The sequence below is a fragment of the Hemicordylus capensis genome, chromosome 9, assembly GCF_027244095.1.
Source record: "Hemicordylus capensis ecotype Gifberg chromosome 9, rHemCap1.1.pri, whole genome shotgun sequence".
NCBI lineage: Eukaryota > Metazoa > Chordata > Lepidosauria > Squamata > Cordylidae > Hemicordylus > Hemicordylus capensis.
Window position 1 is genome coordinate 17989462 of NC_069665.1, and position 20255 is coordinate 18009716.

At 42.8% G+C, this 20255-nt stretch overlaps 1 protein-coding gene across 12 annotated transcripts in view; it reads left to right on the forward strand.

Moving 5' to 3' along the window:
- The window catches only part of CEP89 (centrosomal protein 89), a 76940-nt gene that overhangs the window by 27452 nt on the left and 29233 nt on the right, over nt 1-20255 (forward strand). For 11 of the 12 annotated variants that reach the window (XR_008311265.1, XR_008311266.1, XM_053271083.1 and 8 more), the window contains 6 exons: nt 1273-1380; nt 2926-3037; nt 4716-4896; nt 7481-7648; nt 9454-9595; nt 10257-10346. Coding sequence is in view for 10 of the 12 variants with exons in the window: in XM_053271083.1 (XP_053127058.1) it covers nt 1273-1380; nt 2926-3037; nt 4716-4896; nt 7481-7648; nt 9454-9595; nt 10257-10346 (801 nt within the window). In the remaining 2 variants the exon portion in view is untranslated. Of the gene's footprint in view, nt 1-1272; nt 1381-2925; nt 3038-4715; nt 4897-7480; nt 7649-9453; nt 9596-10256; nt 10347-15613; nt 15718-20255 lie in introns of those variants that run through there. The other variant, XM_053271091.1, reaches the window with a different exon arrangement.

Below are 20255 nucleotides of genomic sequence, written 5' to 3' on the forward strand. Positions count from 1 at the left end.
GCAAGTTGGCAAACTTGAGTGCTTCAAAAGTAGTATGTAGAGCATCTAGGAAGTTCTCCAAATTCTGGAGAAAATGTTAGCGCTGTAAGCTCTACCTGCCACACCTGATGGTCTTGCCCCAAGATTCAGCCTCTTGGCTCGAGTTCTTCAGTTCATGAAGACAATTGCCAGATATGTTATAAAAATGCACGCAGTAGAAGGACTTCTACTTGGACCATTCGGGAGAAAGGTTTGAGATTAGTAACTGGTTTATTAATCAACTACTAGCCGACCTGCACAGAGCATCTGTGTGCTATTTGGGGCTGGCTGTTCCCCCCCCTCCCTCCCTCCCTCCCTGCGCCTGAATGCTGTAGCTCCTTGAGTGGAGCTATAAATTTCTTTGGAATCACATTTCTTGGGAATCTCCTGGACCACACTCTGTTCTAGATTGATTGTCCTGAATTTGAACAATAGCTGTGATGATGCAACTTAGCATAGGAGACTGAACGAAGGAGCACCAACTAGCAGTGAAGTTGTTAATTATTAGAATATTAATGTCCAGGATTGCATGTAACCATGCACATTGGCTGACACCCTGACTTATGCTGGGCTTGTGCAATAAAAATTGCACTAGGCAAGAAAATTGTGCAACTTCACACAAAGGTGTGGGGATTTTCACAATTGTGCAATTGCCCAAAAGTTCCCTTTAAAACAAATGAGGTGTGCTGTAGGTTGCACACCTATTGCACAGGGGCAGATATGCTTGTGCTGGCGCAACACTAGTCTGGAACACAAGATCCCAGTTTAGGGGAAGTAGCTAGCGCAGCAGCTTTGCACAAGTGCAGTTTCCGCAGCATTAGGATGTGGTAATAGTTTATATTTTTAAAAATATATTAAAAATATTTTTTTAAAATTCAGTGTGCAAATTTGCCATTTGAATAGGGCAAATGGATGTTAAGAAACATTTATATCATATAGATATGCTTTTCAGAGAGTCCAAGACTGAAGTGCCACTCAGTGGCATACCCATGTTTGTTGCCATGTAATGTATAAAATAGGAGTCGGAGCCTGGAAAGTTAGCTTGTCATACAACAGAGTTAAATTCGTACATCTATATTATGATCAATTTTAGATTGTTTTATGAAGAGCTTGATAACTGGGTGCAGACAAAGACACATACATGATTTAATAAAATTCAAAAACTCTTGGATATGTGTTCTCCAGTCATTCCGATGACTTAAAATTTTAAAAAATTATGTATATTTTGTTTGGTGTTTATCACTTTTCTCTCAGGAGGACATGAAGAATTTTAAAGCGCAAGTTGAAGAGATAGTGAAAGAAAATGAACAGTTACACCAGCAACTAAGTAAAAATGGTTCATTTACCACCAAAGAATGGCAAGTGTGTCACATTAGCAGCTATTAAATGATTTCTTGTTGTGTCTTTTATTAATAATTATTCATGATGCTTGAAGGCCTCCCTTCGTATGAAGTTGACATACAACTCTAAGCCAATGTACAGAGCAAAGACAGGTCATACCTCTTATAGAAGAGTTGTTTAGAATTATCAGCAGTCTAAGGTATGACTTTTGGAATTTATTCCCCCAATCGTAGCTCCAGACTTCAAAACAACTTCACCAGAATATACCAAAAGAGGTGATGGAAGAATTTCCCAATTATCGGAGCTGTTAGAGAGTGGAATAGTCTGCCTCCTGCAGTAGTGGGCTCTCCATTGATGAAAGTTTTCATACAGAATCTGGACAGGCATCTGCTAGGGCTGCTGTAGCAATTTGTTGTTCTGAGCAGGGGGTTGGACTAGAAGAACTGCAAGCTCCCTTGCAATATTCTATGTTGGGTATGGGTGGGTAGAAGATAGCCCATCATGTAAAGGTGTGCTGTCGAGTCAATGTCAACTCCTGGTGACCACAGAGCCCTGTGGTTGTCATTGGTAGAATACAGGAGGGATTTACTATTGCCATCTCCCATGCAGTATAAGATGATGCCTTTCAGCATCTCCCTATATCTCTGCTGCCCAATATAGGTGTTTCCCATAGTCTGGGAAACATACCAGCAGGGATTCGAACCGGCAACCTCTTGCTCGCTAGGCAAGTTACTTCCCCGCTGCGCCATTAGGTGGCTAGTCCATTATGTACTGGTCAATGTTTGGCCAATGTTTGATGGTCTACCTAGCATTTGCTTGTTGCTAGGGTTCATATGAAGAATACTTTACTAGCTGGAACATGGTCTGATCCACAAAGCACTTCCTGTGCCTCTCAGTAAGGGCTTATACTTGGAATTAGTTAAGAAATGTTGAGTTTGCCTCTTTAAATTTGAAACATGTCAATAGACTATGGTGATTCTAAGCAGGAACTAATAGACTGTAGGAATTTGATATCAGCTCATCCTTTGTGTCAGGTTCATGGTACGTGTGGGTGAAGGCAGGGGAATCCATGGAATTCTGGTGCATATCATGGCTATAATTCTTCTACCATATTTCTTTTAGCTCTTGTTTCTTTTCAAATTTACATGTAACTGAAGGTTTTCCCTAGTTCATTTTTTAGTTGTCTATAGCAGGGCTGCACAACTGCAGCCCTCCAGCTGTTTTGGTTCTACAACCTCCGTCATCCCCAGCCACAGTGGCCAATAGTCAGGAATGATGGGAGTTGTCGTCTAGCATCTGCAGGAGGGCCAGAGTTATGCAGCCCTCCCGTCACACTTTTTTACATAGCAAACCCAGTTGTTGTGACTGCACTAGTGTGACACTGGTATTTCCCATAGCACACACGTAAAGTGTGATTCATGTATGCACATCCTTCCACAACCATGTTTGTCCATTGGGCAGCCTTTGGCCATCAGATGTCATCACTTGCATTTCTTCTTCCATTTAGTACATTTGTAACCATTTGAATGGCATTTCACTTTTAAATCAATGGTCATTTACAGGCAGCAACTACAAAGCCAAGCCAAGCTAGTCTTAGAGGAAAATGTAGTGCTGATGGAGCAGCTTAAAATACAGCATTCAAAAGCAAGAGACAACCACAACCAACATACAGAAGATGGTAAATTATCTTGACTGCTATTTTAAGAAACTATATAGACAAGAGGCAATTGCCTGTTGAGAATGGCCAGACAGGCCATCTAACAGGACAGCTAACATCAACCTCAAATATAGGCTTTTAAAAACCTTTTTTAAAAAAGAGAGAAAGAGAGATGTTGCTAATCAATAATTGTTTGATTACTAATTCTATCATAAAATCTCACCAAGAATATTTATCCTGTTTGTAACACCTAAAAAAATTACAGTAGTTAAGTAATTAACCCGCCCCCCCGAGGTTGGGAGCAGCCCCTCCTCTGGGTGTGTTTGCTGAGCCTGAGCTGCCTCCATGGAGCTGCTTTTTTGGGGGGGGGGGAGAAGGAGCAGCTCCCTTGAATGAATGAGGGCAGAGCTTGGCCCAGCAGCGGTGGCTGCGCCCTCTCCCTCTCCTCCCTCTTCCACCCACCCTTCCCCTCCGCCCCAAACACCTCACCTCCCTCCTTCTCCCTCTTTCTCCCTCCCCTCTTCCTTCTCCCTCCCCCTCCCCTCCCCCACACCTCTCCCCCCCACATGCATCCCCCTTAGGAATAGCAGGCAGGCCAGACCTTGCCCTGTGGACATGTGGGGGGGTATATGCACATACCCCACCACAACAAAAGCCCCCAACGTGGTTTACATAGAGAAATTATAAATAAATAAGGTGGTGTCCTGTCCCTATAGGGCTCACAATCTAAACACAACAACAACAGCAACAAATATTTATATATAGCTTTTCAACAAAAGTTTCCAAAGCTTTAAGAGGGGTTTGCATAACTTTATGGAGGAGAGGTCTATCATCGGCTACTAGTCGGAGGGCTACTGAGTAGGCAGGACGCCAAGTACCAGTTGCAGGAGAGTAACAGCAGGGGAGAGGGCATGCCCTCAACTCCTGCCTGTGGCTTCCAGTGGCATCTGGTGGGTATTGTGTGAAACAGGATGCTGGACTAGATGGGCCTCCTAGAGCCTGATCCAGCAGGGCTGTTCTTATGTTTTTATTAAAGAGACTTGCATTCTAAAATCTAAAAAAATACGAGGGAGGCACCAGCAAATGGCCACTGGAAAAACAGTGACTGACATCCAAACTAACTTTATTAACAGTAATGCTCAAGAATTTCTCTAAAGGACAACTGAATTTCAATAGTGCTTCTTCTGGTAAACATAGTCAGGATGTCAGCCACTCTGTTGCTCTTCCCCTGCTATAACATAAGAAAACCACCACTCAAAAGGTAGCTCTTTGTCCAGTTAGCCAAGGTGCAACAGTTGATTGACAATAATTATATAAAAGGAAGAAGATTTAGTGGGGGAATCGACATTACAAAGACATTTTAAATTCATAGTCTGCTGCAGAAACCATGAAGAATTATTTTGTGAACCGTGGAGAATTCTAGTGCATCAATTAGCATTTCTTCTGACAGTTCTTTATGTGCTCAACAAGTCTCCTTTGACATTCAAAGCTTGTGGAAAAATACCATTTTAAAACCAACCATAATACTGCAGAGTAACAGTATTCCCTGAACTAACTTGATAAGGATTTGTGATTAACTAAAAAAAAGTCAGCAAATTGTCCAAAAGGTGTGTAACTTTGTCTTCTCTATTCAGATTTCTTAAGGCAACTCTTTACTTTGTTTCAAACAACTGTCCTTTTTTGTCTTTTGTCTTTCAAGTTTCCAAATTAACAAAGCAGCTAATGATTTTGGAAGCAAAGAAACACAGCCAAGAAGAGGAACTGAGGGACAGCCAGAAACAGCTGGATGTATTACACTCAACATACAAAGAACTAAAGGCCACCTTCAGAAACCATATAACCATGAAGGAGCATGTTGCTTTGGTAGAGCAATTAAAAAGGTAGGAATCTGTTGACAGAGACATATCTGAGAACCCTCTTTTAAAAGATCCTATACCTAATGGTAGCCTTGTGCTCCCATTTCCCAGTGTTCACAACATGAGACCAGGAGAGAGATCCCCTTACCACATGCCCTGTCCTCTGAGCTATGGGCTCCTTGTCAGGGGTTTCTGTGCTGCTATTGGTGTGCTGTAACTGAGCTCAGTATTAGTCTGTATCCTATGCTCTGCTGAGGTGGACTGGGCAGAATTGGAGGAGGTGGGGTCACCTCAGTGGAAGAGCATCTGGATTCGCCCCTTGGCATCTCCACGTAGGGCTGGGAGAGACTCTTACCTGAGAACTTGGGAGAGCCACTGCCAGTCATTGTAGACAATATTGAGCTAGATGGACCAGTCTTCTGACTCAGTATAAGGCAGCTTCCAATGTCTACACTCATTTCTTTCAGCATAACACTATGCAGATGGAGAGACCAAGAGTGGGGTCTGAGCAAGTTTAGGATTCAGACCAAGCCTCCTGCTCCTTGACTCCATCCACTTTCAGTCCCTCTGCTAGTGGGATTGCATCGGTGATGGGGATATACTAGTATGTCCCTGAATTTATCCGGGTGTTACCATCCTGTCCTAAAAGGTGCCAGTCCACATATATTGAGTGTAAGATTGCTTGCTGTGATGTCAGTCCTATTAAAGGCAAATGTATCCATTTAATCGGCTGGTGAATTCTTCTGAGGAATCAAATTTCTATTACTTTCAATATTTGCTGCCCGATTAATTGGGTGTGTTTGTGTGTTACCTTTTTAGTTGATAAAAGGCTTTAAAAATTGATTAATTGAACCAATTAATTGATTAAACTTGATTAGACACACACATAACTGTGTGTGCCCAGATTGGTCTGATTCAAGCTTAGTCAGGGCATAGCCAAAGCTGGGTGCACAGCTCTTCTTACCACTCAAAGGAGGCTCTTTCTATAGAATGGGGTGGAGTGTTTGAATAATTTTGTTGTAACTGCAGCCTTTTATGTCAAAGAAAATAACTATACTTTCCCACTAGAGAGTGTGTGTGTGTTGTTAGTTTATTTAATTAATTATATTTTCACACTGCCCCAAACTTCCATCTCTGGGCAGTTTACAACATGAAACAAATTAAAATAGAAATAGAAACCTTAAAACCACAAGTCTAGTTAAAAAGCTTGGGTGAAAAAATGTGTCTTTAGAGAACTTTAAAAAGTTGTCAAAGATGGGGAGGCTCTTATTTCATCAGGAAACACATTCCAGAGCTTGGGGTGGCAACAGGGAAGGCCTATTCCTGAGTAGTCACCATACAAGCTGATGGCAACTGCAGATGAACCTCTCTGGATTATTTCAGTGGGCGATGGGGCTCATACTGAAGAGGACGTCCTCTTAAATACCCAGGGCCTAAGCTGTTCAGGGCTTTATAGGTTATAACCAGGCAGCATTTTGTATTTTGCCCAGAAATCTATTGGTAGCCAGTGTTGTTTTTTTAATATAGGAGTAATATGGTCTCTTCTATATGACCCAGACCACCTTGGCTGCTGCATGCTGTACCAACTGCAGTTTCCAGACTATGTACAAAGGCAGCCCCCCATAGAGCACATTGCAGTAGTCAAGACTGGAGGTACCAGCATATGTGCCACTGTTCTGAGGTCATTTATCTCAAGAAACAGATGCAGCTAGTGTATCCGCTGAAGCTGATAAAAAACGCCTCTGGCCACCACCTCAACCTGAGACACCAGAGAGAGGTTTGGATCCAGAAGCACCCCCAGACTGCATATCTGTTCCTTCTGTGAAAGTGTGACCCCCATCCAGAACCAGAAGATCAAAATTGGCTCCCGAGTTCCGACCCCACACAATAAGTACCTCCGTCCTATCTGGATTCAGTTTATCTCTCATCCAGCCCATCACTGCTCCCAGGCTGGCATTTAAGGAGGTTATGCCTTCTCCCGATAATGTTGACATGGAGAAATAGATCTGGGTGTCATCAGCATACTGATAACACCCTGCACCAAATCTCCTGATGATCTCTGCCAGCCGTTTCATGTAGATCAGGCATCCTCAAACTGCAGCCCTCCAGATGTTGCTGAACTACAACTCCCAGCATCCCTAGACACAATTTTTTGTGGCTGAGTATGCTGGAAGTTGTAGTTCAGCAACATCTGGAGGGCCGCAGTTTGGGGGTGCCTGATGTCGATCTTAAAAAGCATTGGAGACAGTATGGAGCCCAGGGGATGCCATATAAAAGTTCACATTTTGAAGAACAGTCTCCAAGTGGCACTATCTGTAATATGCCTGAGAGGTAGGAGCAGAACCACTGCAAAGCAGTGCCTCCCACTCCCAACCCTATCAGATGGTCCAGAAAGATATTGTGGCCAATAGTATTGAAAGCCATCGAGGGATCCCAAAGGACCAACAGTCACACTCCCTACATCAGTTCCCCATTGGAAATCATCCATCAGGCCGACCAAGGCAGTCTTCGCCCCATAACCCACCCGAATTCCAGTTAATTCCAATTGTTCATTTCTAGAAGGGAATTTGTACTTTGTTGCCTGACTTTCATTATTGGTTTTCTGTAGCCAGTTGCAACAGGAGCAGGAGAAGAAAGAGACTGAATTACAGGAACTAATCAGAAAACTAGGCTCTGTGCAAGCAGAAAAGAAGAGCCTGCTTATAGAGAAGAAAGAACTGGAGGCTCAAAACAAGGTTCTAGAATCAGAGCTGGAAACCGTTCAGAAAACAAAGAGGTCTGGTTATTTTCTTTCTTCTTTTGGTTAATCCTTTTTCTTACGCATAATAAGTTTTGGTAACACAGGTGCGCAAAAGCTGGATTGCTGGCTTGAATGGGAAGACTGAAAGTTTTACTTAGATGACAGCACTGTTTGTTAAAATCAAGAGAACCTCTGCCTAATCTTTAAAAAGAAAAAAAGGTTTCTAGTCCTCATGATGGAGGAAAAGTTTGAAAAAATTGCCATACTGGGAATGTTCTGTCAAGCAAGCAGTCTCCCACTCTGGCTGGAGAGGGCGAATAGGAGTGCAGGAATGGGAGCCATTTCAGATGGACCTCTCTTTTCGATTAGCTTGAGTTGAGGTTGTGTGTATTGATTTGCCCTTGAAAATGATGCAGCAGCCACCCAGATCACATGGAAAATGATATTTCCATGTGTCTTGGACAGTGGTGTAGTACTTCAGGGGTGGGCAGGGACACAGTTGTGGTCCTTTTTGTCCTCCAGAGTTTCAGCAGGGACACAAAGCCCTTTGCTTCCTAAATGGAAATAGTATGCTGCTCTTGCTATACCAGCAGTGTTATATAACTTTTGGTGTTATATAACAATTTATAAATTGGGCTACAATTGATTTTTAATTACCATTCTTCCCATCTTCTGAGTAACTCCATCCTTTGTGGTTGGCCATCTGGATTGCTCTTCTGTAGGATTAGGAAACTATCCTTCACTTCTTGTGATGGAACCCGCCCCCGCCCCCGCCCCCCCCAATTGTTGTATTTGTCTAAGGGGGAGCATGTGGCTCTTGAGGTGAGCATTGCTATGGGGGCTGTCATGGAGAGTGCCTGCACTTCTGAATGTGTGACTATACCACTGGTCTTGGGAAATATTTTGAAAAGGAGAAACCATATAGAATGGTTTGTTTTTACATACATGTTGCTCAGTTTTGCCAGTGGACTAATTACCATGTTTGTCCTCTTCATGGGAAACGCAGTTTGTCCCCAAATGCCTCTCGTCTGCTTGCTAAAGGTCAGTTCTAAGACCATTTTTGGAAGTGTGGTTCAGTTCAGCTGTTCAGAATAGCCAGGACTTTAAACATATTGGATTACCTGAATTAAATGTATTTAACTGTATACATAAAAGAAAAATTCACAACACTTAAAAATGAGTGCCTAGTACTTGTCAGTTATCCCAGTGCCTTTGAACATTACAACCCACTAGAATATGGGAGGAACTTGATTTACAGAGTTCAGTAGAATATTGCCTCGGTGGCTTTCTTTTTGCCTCCACAAGTAAAAAGATTGATCTTCATGTCCCCCCCCCACCTCCCCAAAAGTGGAAAATTCAAGGAAGGGGGATAGAATATCTCTGAGAAGTCAGGACCTCTCTGGTTATATACCCCACTATGGCATTTTTTCTTGATTTGCTTTAAAGTTCCTAGAGAACCAACTAATATGTAGGGGTGTACACATACTGTTTGCCCCAATTCAGTCTGAATTCGAACCAAATTTGGACCAAACTGCAGGTCCCAAAATTGGTTCAAACTGGTTCATGGTTGAATCAACTGGACCAGTTTAGTTTGCCATGGACCAGTTCACGATCGAGCAGGTTCTGCATATCCCTAACAACATGTAGACATAATGCAGAATTACTATGGCTGCTGTAACCTAATACATTAAATATCTTTAAATTATCATTGGGAATAGTTGAGCGATTGTGTAAAGTGGTATAATTCTGTGTGGTCTCTGAATTGCATTGGAATCAAATTACAGTAGTGATTCTTACTTGCCCCTGACAAGAGATTTCTCTGTCTTTCAAAACTCTTGTAGGCAATTGCAGGATAAAATAGGTCTTCTGAAACAGCAGTTGGACAAAGCATTGGAAAAGGAGATGACCGCACATCAGTATCTCACAGGCCTGGTCAGCTTGGCAGAAAAAATATCCCAAGAACGTGACCATCTTTTAAACTTGGTAACTTCTTAAAAAAAAATCATTATCTGTACATGGCTCCCATTTTGATCATTATCTGTACATGGCTCCCAGTTTGAGTAGCCATCAAACTACTCATCAAGGCTTTCCTGTTCTTGAGCAAAAACTGGGTAATCGCTTATGGGCAGGTGACACTTTGCCCTTACCACATTTTTTAATTGGACAGTTTTTAAAGCACTTCAGTGCTTCTTTGAGCTCTGAAGCTTGTGTCTGAAATTTTTATTGTTATTTGTTTTCTGTTAAATTTATATACCTCCTTTCATTAAAACAATCCCAGGGCAATGAAATGCATCTAAAGCGATGATCCCACCCCACTTAATGTGAGGAGTAAGTCTCATTGAATTTAATGGGATTTTGGATTGTGTGCATATTTGAGAATTACAGCCATCGTGCTGGTTTGTGTTGTGCATAATTGTAATCCGTTTGTAATCTACATTGTAATCTGTTTTCCTGAATAAGAAGGCTACCAAGTATAGTTGGTGGATGTGCAGCCTTATTACCGTGTTCCCAGTGCCCAGCAGATTGGCCTTGCTTGCACAAGGTGCTCTACTTTCTAAGAGGTTTTCTCAGAAGATTTCTAAGTCAGTAGGACAAGTATCGAAAAGCAAAATCCCTTGCAAACTTGTTCTGCTTTTCTTTTCAGACCAGCTCTTTGGAAAACGAGAAGCAGGGTGTTCTCCAAAATATTATAAAAGGAAACGTACGCCTAGGAAAATTAGAAGAGAAAGTGAAGGTAGGTAGAGCTTTTAGAAAACTACTTGTATATGAAATATTGCAGTGCTTTAGTTTTATATTTAAGTGTAAGTGTGTGTGTGTGCGCGCACACATGCTCTCTCTCTCTCTCTCTCTATATATATATATACACTATTTATATTAGTAATAAAATAAGCCTGGAAAATAATAATACTTGGCATTTGTACCGTGCTTTTGATAGTTTAAACTTTTGATAGTTTAAAGTATTTCACATGTATCAACTTGTTGTTATCCTTGCAATGAACCAGTAAATCTTATTATCTCTATATTGCCTTTAGGATGTTGAGGCGAAGGAGTATCTTAGCATAGCATCTAGTGAGTTCATGACAGAGGTGATATTTGAACTAGGAACTTACTCATTGAATATTAGCATTGGAAGGGACCTTGAAGGCCTTCTAGTCCATCCCTGTGCTCAGTGCAGGCACCTGCTACAGCATCTCTGACAGATGCCTATCCAGCTGCTACTGAAATCTGCCAGTAAAGGAAAGCCTGCCACTGCATGTCTGTTTTACTGACGAGTAGCTCCTTCAGCTAGGCAATTCCTCCTGATGTCTAGCCTGAATCTGCTGCCTTGCAATTTCAAGCTGTGGGTTCTAGTCCTGCCTTCATGAACAGAGGAGAACAAGTCCGTTCCTTTTTCTGTGTGACGGAATATTTGAAGGCAGCTGTTGCATCATCCTTTAGTCTTCTCTTCTCCAGGCGAAACATTCTCGCCTCCTTCATCTGTTTCTCACTGGAGTTTGTTTCCAGACCCTTCATTGTCTTTGTTGCCCTCCTCTGAACCTCTGTCAGATTATGAAGTCCGTCCTTAAAGTGAAAGGCCCAGAATTGGACAGTATTCCAAGTAAGCTCTGACCATTGCAGAATGGCCTTCCTGATTTATAGCTTAGTCTCTTAGCCGCTATACTACACCAACTCTCAAATGGAGTGTTTGTGAACTACAGCACTGTCATAGACTGGGGAATGTTCTAGTTCTGCTTTTTTCTGTCTCTCTCCCCACCACCACCACACTGCCTTAAAAATACAACAAGGTCTGCTGCAAATGGGGCTGTGAAAAAAATGCTTTCTTGTTTTACAGTCTGTTTCAACCTTGGATCTGAAGAATTAGGGAACAGTCTGCCTGGAACAACCACAGGGAGCAAAAGACCTTATTATAAGGACCTTATATAACTCTGGTAGATAGATTTGCAAGGGTGTGTTATGATTTTTAATCTCAGTGACAACATCTTGGTACTAGGAAGGCAGGGGCGTATCTAGGGTAAGGGAGGCAGGGCACGTGCCCTGGGCGCCACTTGAAGGGGGCGCCATTAAAAAAAAAACAATATTTTTTTAAAGGCCACCGAAAACAACATGGCCACCACGCATGCTCAAATGGCCTCTGTGAGGCCCTAGACCATGCCAGGCCTCACAGAGGCTATTTGAGTATGCATTTAAAAAATAACAAATATTTTAAAAAATGGCCACTGCACATGGTCAAATGGTCCCTTCGAGGCCCTAGAGGCCAGCGGGGGGAGGGGACCTTTGCAGACCCCCCCCCCACGGCCTTTAGAAAGCCCCCCAAAGGGGTTACAGGTAATTTTTTTTAAAAAAAATAATATAAGTCACTATACACATATTCAGATTGGCACTATGTACAGAGAATCAGGACTTCTGAATACTGAGCTGAAGCGTATGAGCTAGGATTGTATTCATTTGCTCTTACTTTACTTCTTGTGATAAGTGAGTTAAATGTGATGTCTTAATAATATGGCTATTAATGGTGAGTTTGTCATTGAATCAGTGTGAAATCCTTAGTATTAAGACCCACTGGGAGTTTCTTGCTCTCTTTCTCTCATTTTAACTGTCTTTCTGAAATACTAAAATATATTCCAAGCTGTGAGACAGTTTACTCTGCATATTCAATTATTTTTAGAGTATCTGGGAAAAGTCAAATTCTCCATTTATTTTTAAAACTTGTGTAATAGTGATGCTACAATGCATAGTAGAGAATTAGACAGGCACTTCTGTTTAGTTTCCCGAGTACACCTCCACATAGTATTTGGGTATTTCATGAGCCCCAGCATACTGAAATTTGTCATTGTCCAGCATTTTTTGGTTTGGCTACGTCCACTGCTAAATAGTTTTTGAAATATTAAAAGATTAACGAGCTTGACTTTTATTTTTCAGCTGATATTATGGTAAAGTTATCTGAAAGATGTGTGTCAGATGCTTGGACGGGGGGGGCGCAATTTCAGTGCTTGCCCTAGGTGCTATTTTCCCTAGATACGCCTCTGGGTTGGATGTGGATGTGAATTAACATCTGCTTGTGATGCACATGTGCATTCAACTGTCTTTACATAGAAGGCAAATACTGTATGTGGATTGGTCTCTTCCCTCATATGTGACAGCATCCAATACTCATTGTGTGCAAACAGGCAGGTTACTGAAATAAGACAAAGAAAGACCAAAGGTTATTTTTCAGATTATGGCTTATGAAGTGCTATTCTTCTGGGGCGTTTGTGCTGTGGGGTTTGCAACATATCCACCTGGTGGTTTGAACCTACTTAACAAAATATTAAAAAATGGCCTAAACCAGTATAATTTCTCAGCAATTCTGATAGTTTTGTTGGTTTGGCTCATCAGGGAATGACTTGTTTGGGAAGTACTTTTCTTGATTTCCAGTTCTGCTGAAATTAATTAGCGACTCTAAAGATTACTCTTGCCCCAACCATCATTGGGATACCTGGCTGGGCTTCTATATATGCATCTGTAGATTTGCCAGTAGGACATTGGAATAATTACTAAAGCATGTATCTAAATTCTGTGGCTGACATCCAGACTACAATATTCATGAGTAGTCACATCGAAAGTAGTAGGACAGCTTAAATGTGACTAATTTGTCCCTTTTAATTCAGTGAGACTACTCATAAGTATTGTAGTCTAGATGTCAGCCTGTACATGCAAAAGTTCATATATGTTGATGACATGGAGTTTTGAAGACGCATTTTCCATTACAGTTTTATAAGTGGCATTGCAGTAATAATTACATATTTTGCTATCATTTTGCAATGTGGATATTCTTGCAAAGAGTGTGTCATTTTAATTTTTCTGCAACAATTACTGTAGTGACAAGCATCATAACCTTTTAGCATCAAATTGCATCAAGCTGGGGCAGTTTTGCCCTTTCAGTTTTACAAGCTTGTTTTGCATTCTCTTCTTCCTGCCTAGCCTTGAGATAAATATTTGATTAAAAGCAGGAGCCCTGGAGTTAGATTGGCAGTCAGCCTAATTTTTGTTTCTCTGTCTCATTTTAGGAGGAAAATGGTAGCTGAGTGTAACTTTCAGCTAACCAAAATCAAAATACATTAACCTCTAATAAATATAAATGAGATATTTGAACTTCTAACTATCTCTAGTTCAGTATTTAATATCTGAGAAACAGTGCATAGTGCGGCCTGCTTGTCATGTATGCACCTGTCATGGAAGGCTGCTTACATTGGGCAAAAACCTGGGAGCCATTTAACCTAGATGATGATCACTAAGGGCCACATGACACGTTTCACTGCAGATGTTTACAGTAGGGATGTGCATGGACCGTGGAGGCATGGTCTGACACTGGGGGTGGGTGGGTGTTGCTTTAAGGGTGGGGGGGGTTGTACTTACCCCTCCCACTGCTTTTCCCCCTCCGGTGCTCCCTTTTCAAGTAAAATCTTCAGGGTGGCAGAGGTCCTCCCTGCCGCCCCTGCTCCCTTGTTGCCTGCTAGAAGCGGAAGTAACTTCCATGCATGCGCCCGCTGCTGCTGCGCCCGCCACACATGTCACAGTGACATGCGTGATGCGTGCGGTGGCGGGCACATGCATGGAAGTTACTTCCGCTTCTAGCAAACAACAAGGGGTCAGGGGTGGCAGGGAGGACCTCTGCTGCCCTGAAGATTTTACTTGAAAAGGGAGCACCGGAGGGGGAAAAGCAGCGGGAGGGGTAAGTACACCCCTCACCGCCCTTAAAGCGACACACACACACACGGCGAGGGTCCGCCGGACCGGTTTGCAGTCCTCTAACATGGCCTGCGAACCGGTTCATGTACATCCCTAGTTTACAGCACTGGTAACTTTAAAGTGCAGTAGGAAGATGTGTGTTTGCAAACAAGTGGTCAGGGAGCTCTGGCTGTCTGTGGCTTCATAGCATACTGTATGTCCTCTTCTGTCTGCAGACACATGCCTCCAACTTGTTGGTGTTAACTGCCGCAAACATGTCTGCCATATCCAGGGTGAATCAGTCCTAACCAGTGTTCCCTGTAACAGGGAGTTCCAGATGACCATGGGCTTGTCTCAGCTGATTTCTGGTTCCACACATGTGGCAGGCCATACACTTGACTTGGTCTTTTGGTCAATGATGGACAGTGGTGCTCATTGGATAGTCCAGGAGGCCTCAATACCGTTATCATGGATGGATCACTTTCTGGTGAAGATTGAACTGAGGATGGACCCACAACATCTCTACAGGGATGGGAGTTCAGTTAGGATGGTCCACCCTCGGAGGCTTATGGATCCTGATGGATTCCTGATGGCTCTGTGGGAGTTTCCTGCTGAGAGGGTGGATGATCCTGTTGACGCCCTGGTCTCCCTTTGATATGAGGAGATGGGTCGGGCGATCAACATGGGTGCACCTAGGTGTCCTCTCCCCACCTGCCTAGCCCAAGCGACTCCCTGGTATACAGGTGTGTTTTGGACAATGAAGCAGGCTGGCAGACGGCTTGAGCATTATAGGCGGAAAACTCAGAATGAATGTGACCGAACACAGGCTAGAGACCATATTAGGGCCTACTCTACGGCGGTGATGGCGGTGAAGAAATCCTACTTTTCCGCCACCATTGTGTAAGCTCTGTAGTCACATCGAAAAGTAGTCACATCGAAAGTATAAGAGAATTAAATATATAGATAATGAAAGCTGATAAAAGGTTGTGATTAGGTCTTCACATTTTGCTTGGGTTCGTTCTTTCTTTCTTTCTTTCACTACTACATTATTTGTATTTCTTAGTCTATTATTCAGTTTATAAATATGCATTCTTATTTGACAAGTGCAAAATAATAAATATATATAAAATACTGGGCAATGGTTAAGGCCAAGAAGAGGGAGAATTTGTGCCTGAGAAGGAAGAAAGAGTCCGGTCCCAAGGCTGGCTCCTGAGCTGCATAACTGCTGTCACACAGCTTCAGAGCGGCTTCCCAGAGGGGTGGCTGAGCTGCTTCTCCCTTGTTTCTTTCCAGAAAGCATACAGAATATTCTTACTCCTGAGGTCTGCTGAGATCTGCTGCTGTGTTGTTATGGCTTCTCTGTTTTATTAAATTATCTGTTGTTGCAAATCCATTGGGAGTTTTAATTCTTGGGGTGTTATGAGCTGCCTCTAGCTGAGATAAGAAAGGATAATGTAGCATGTCTCGACCAATTCTGGTGAGGTGGGATATAGATGTGTTAAATAAGCAAGCAAACTAATAATAAAAAGTAAATAAAACACTAAACTATCCTATAAGCAGTGTATGAAATAGAGCAATTCCTCTTACAGTGCCTATGGCTGGCTTGTGTGGTGGTCTTTTTGCAGAACAGAAGATCTGTTCTGGAGTTTCGGCAAGAATATGACCCACTGAATGTTGAGGATGAGATAGTAATTTTGATATAAAGGTTGTAAAAAGAGCCATGTTTCCCCCCCCTGAAGATACAGAGGTATTTTTAGCTTAGCTGTCCAGACTGCTGATCAATAGCAGTGCGAGCTGTAAAAAGCAGGCCTGCTTGCAGTGCTAAAGGCACCAACTTTGATTCAGTCGTTGTTCGTCAGCAACTGGGAGGTATTTCTCAGGATTTTCCACTCTTGGTCTCCATTGATGTAAAGCTGTTTTGAAATTAAAGGGTCGGTACTGTGCAGGGCTACTCTGTTGTCGCTTGTTGCTGCTGAGTATCTCCAAAGTTGCTGAAAGTGCATAGTATCCTGCTAGACAAAACGGTCTTAACAGATTTCCCTTCTCTCTGGCAAATGATTTTTTAAGGTGTTATAAACAGAAAAGTTCCTGTTAACATACTATGCTCAGAGACACTTTGTAATATTCTTGTGATTGTATTCTACACTTTCTGTGGGATCTCTTGTCTCTACCTTCTGCGTTTTGAGCAGTGTTATTCTCCTGCTGCTGCTGCTCCAAATACATAGCATTTTGCTCTTATGTTCAGGGCCATGTAGGATGGCTGTTTCTTCATATCGAGATCAGGTCATCTTTAGCTGGCTTAGAATCTGAAGAATTCTAGAATCTGTCAGCAATCTGGCCACCCGGTAGGGAAGTCTAGGACGATCGTTCACCAAAAGACCAAACTGGGTTGCAGAAGCGAAACACGGCTCGGAAACATTTCTCTCTCTGGCTCAGGCTGAAAGCTGTCGACACCAGGGACGACATACGTTGCCTTCCAGCAGCTAACTGCAAGCTGTAGACGTGCTTTATAGTCCAAGCTGATAACTCTCAGCTGGCAGGGATTCAAGGCTTATCAGCCCTCTGCAAGAGGCGCTTACTTCTCCTGATGGTTTCCAGCTGTGCCTGCCGTCTTGTGACGCGCCTCTGCTGTGGATTCAGGGGGGGTTGCCTGCACAGCTCATCCTCCGGTTCGTCCGTCGCTGTCTCCTCTGCCTCAGACTGCTGTGCCTGCTCTGAAACATCAGCTGGACCTGCCTCAGCCGTCTCTTGGGAACCGACAGCCGGGCTCTGCCCCTCAGGCACCCCTGCATTGGCTGAAGGGCTGTCAGCTTCCCCTTCCTCCTCGCTATCTGAGAGCGAGGGCATGACACTATCTTAGAATCTGTCTCATCTGTGAAAAAAGGTGGCCCGTCATCTGCCCACGTCATTTAACTCTGCTGCTTAGTTGGGACTGCTTCAACCATGATTTTAAAGTACCTGAAGCATTTTATGTGCAATGCATAAAAATGCAGCTCCCCATTACACGTTTGCTGCTGTGGAAGATGCGAAGCAGCCTTCAGTTTAGCAGGTGTGAAGGTGGTGATGTCCTCCTTTAAGGAGCATAGGAAGCTGCCTTACAGTATACCGCGTCATACCATTGGTCCATCTAACTCAGTACTATTTACACTAACTGGTGGCAGCTTTGTATGTCTGTGTGGAATACTAGTTGAGTATTTCCTAATCTTTTCCATCCTCTGGCTCACTTAAATTAAAAAAACAGTGGGGGCACACTGTCCTCTGCCTACACTGCCCCCGTCCCCCAGCACAGCCCAATTTTTACTTCCTTCCTCTTTATTCTTGTATTATTTTTATTCTTCTTCATAGCTTTCCCACACATTCCTCCTAGAGCTGACTTGCCCCATAAGGCACTGGGAATGGTGCATCACCATCTATCTTGATGCATAAGGCAGTGAGTCAGCTTCAAAAGAGGGGAGTTTAAACTCCTCACTTCTGGAGTTGACTTGTAGAGAGTCGGCGGCGTATAGGACAGTGTCTTGCTGCACATGAGTTGGGAAACGCTGGCTTACTTGAGCATGTGGTGATTTTTTCCTCCAGTCTTAGTAAAAGGTTGGTAAACTGCATCACCAGTATAGTTCTGGTAACCCATCTCTATTCAGACTTCTTGCTGAACAAATAAATGACCCAGTAATAATATATCACTATCATCATGGTTAATAAAATTGTGAATGTTTATGGTTTTATAAAAACCCACCATCAAGCTGCGACAGTAAAAAGACATACAAAGTATATATTTTACAGGGTTAGAGCATTGCTTTCTGAGAAAAGCTGTCTTAAATTTGTGCCCTTAAGTCACTTTAGGTGGCAAATGCAGTATCTTTAGTTTTGAAATCCAATTGTTTTCTGAAACAAACCTGCGTACAGAAAAAATTACACTGGAAACTAGTAGAAACCTAACTGTATAATTATATTGCTTGGAACTAACACTTTTTTTGGACTAGATTGGCTTAGCTTTTTTTCTTTTAATAGTAGTTTTCTCATTACAAAAGTCAAGATCCAAATAGCCACAAGTAGTGTGTTTGTGCATACCATGGGGCTTTCGTGCCCGGCTCCCATTTCTAGAATAACTCCTTTCATGGCTTGAAAAGTTACCCCTTGAACGTCAGAGAGGAGCTGCAGACAAAGAGAAATCAACATATGCATCTCAGTCTGCTGAATCAGTTGTGTTGAGCCAGCCCTACGACATCTCCAGGAGCTTCCTCCTCACTCCATACATGATACCCTCTCTCCCTGAACAATAACGTATCTTAGGCTGCGCCCTGCTGCATGCAGTCCCAAGCAGGAATAACTTCCACATGTGAGCAGAACATAGCCTGGAACTCACCTAAGAGCAGGAAGGACCTTCTGTTGCCTCTCTTACAGCCAGCTGCGCAGGCATAAGAGGAGAAGTTCCATATGCACACAGTTCCTTGGGGCTGGATTTAAATCCAGCACAGAGGCTTCTGCAGAAATAAAACAGGAGATCTCAAGATGCCGAGTTCATTTATTGCCCAATGCATTTTAAGTATGGTAACGTTTGCAATGACAAAATGTGTCAAAATGAGAAGATCAAAATACATGAACTTATCTGCACCCTGAGATCTCCTCCTGTGCTGTTCCTGTGTTTGGTACCTTTCTTTCTCCCCTTGTCTGTTTCTGTGATTTCATTAGAGACTTCTGCCGCCTGCCTTCCCAAGTGCTGGATTGAGCTCTTTGATATTTGTGGCAGTTAGGTCAAGTATGGGTGGGCAACATCAAGATACTGGTATCGAAATACAACATCCTGATATTGACTTTTCTGTGTGCAAGGGTTCATTGGCTGTATACTGATAAAGTTATGAAATCTGACATAACTTTTGAAAGTTGTTTATCCTTGTAATTATATATTGCTATTTTTCAGAAAAGTAGTAATTGTGTATTGATAGAATCAGAATACCAGGTGCAGGGGAGTCGCAGTAAGAGAGAGGGCATGCCCTCAGTTCTTGCCTGCGAACCTTTCAGAGGCATCTGGTGGCCCACTGCGTGAAAAAGGATGCTGGGCTAGATGGACCTTGGGCTTGATCCAGTAGGGCTTTTCTATTCTAAATGTTGCCAAATATTCTTTTTTTTTTTAATTAAAGTTATTCCAGAACAGGATAATCATACAGCAACATGGAGCCCTAATATTTCAGAGGATCCTAGCTTTATAGCCATTTATAGAACAAGATTCCCACACCTGCCTACTTCTTCTTTTCTTTTTGAACTGCTAACCCTATCTAGAACTACATATTTTTCTCCAACAGACAGACAGACTTCACCTGTGAATTCTAGACAAGTTGATGGATAGATTTTTCTTACATAGTATTCTACATAGTCTGTTCTTCAGGCACACATTAATTTACATTTATTTCATACTAGCCGGAGGCCCATCAGATTTGACAGTTGGACAAGGAGGGGATTCAAGAGTTCTAGTACTTCCTCAAACTTATTTCTTTATTTCCCATCCAACACTGAGCAAGGAGGATGGCCATGCCTCATTTCCAAACTTGGCCATATTTTCTTAATCCAGACATGGCCTCTAACCCCTGAGGAGAAAGAGAGGAATACTCACTCACCCAGTTCAGTTTCTGGTTTGGGAAGCTGGGAAAATACTGTATGTTCTCTGCAACTCTGCTACTACCTTCAGGAGCGGGAGGAACATTATTCTCTCTTGCAGGGTGTCCTTATCAGAGGTGCCTGGCAGTGTCCCCTGGGGAATCCCAGATGTTGACTATTAGATGGGGACATTAAGCACAGCGGTTCCTTCCTCCTGGTGATCCCAGTATCTGGAGCTCAGTAGGAATTTCCCTGTATTGACTGTGTTTTAGATTGCCTTATAGGATTCATTGGAGCCACTGTTGGTCACACCAGAGTGGGACAAAATGTTGAGAGAGTTGAG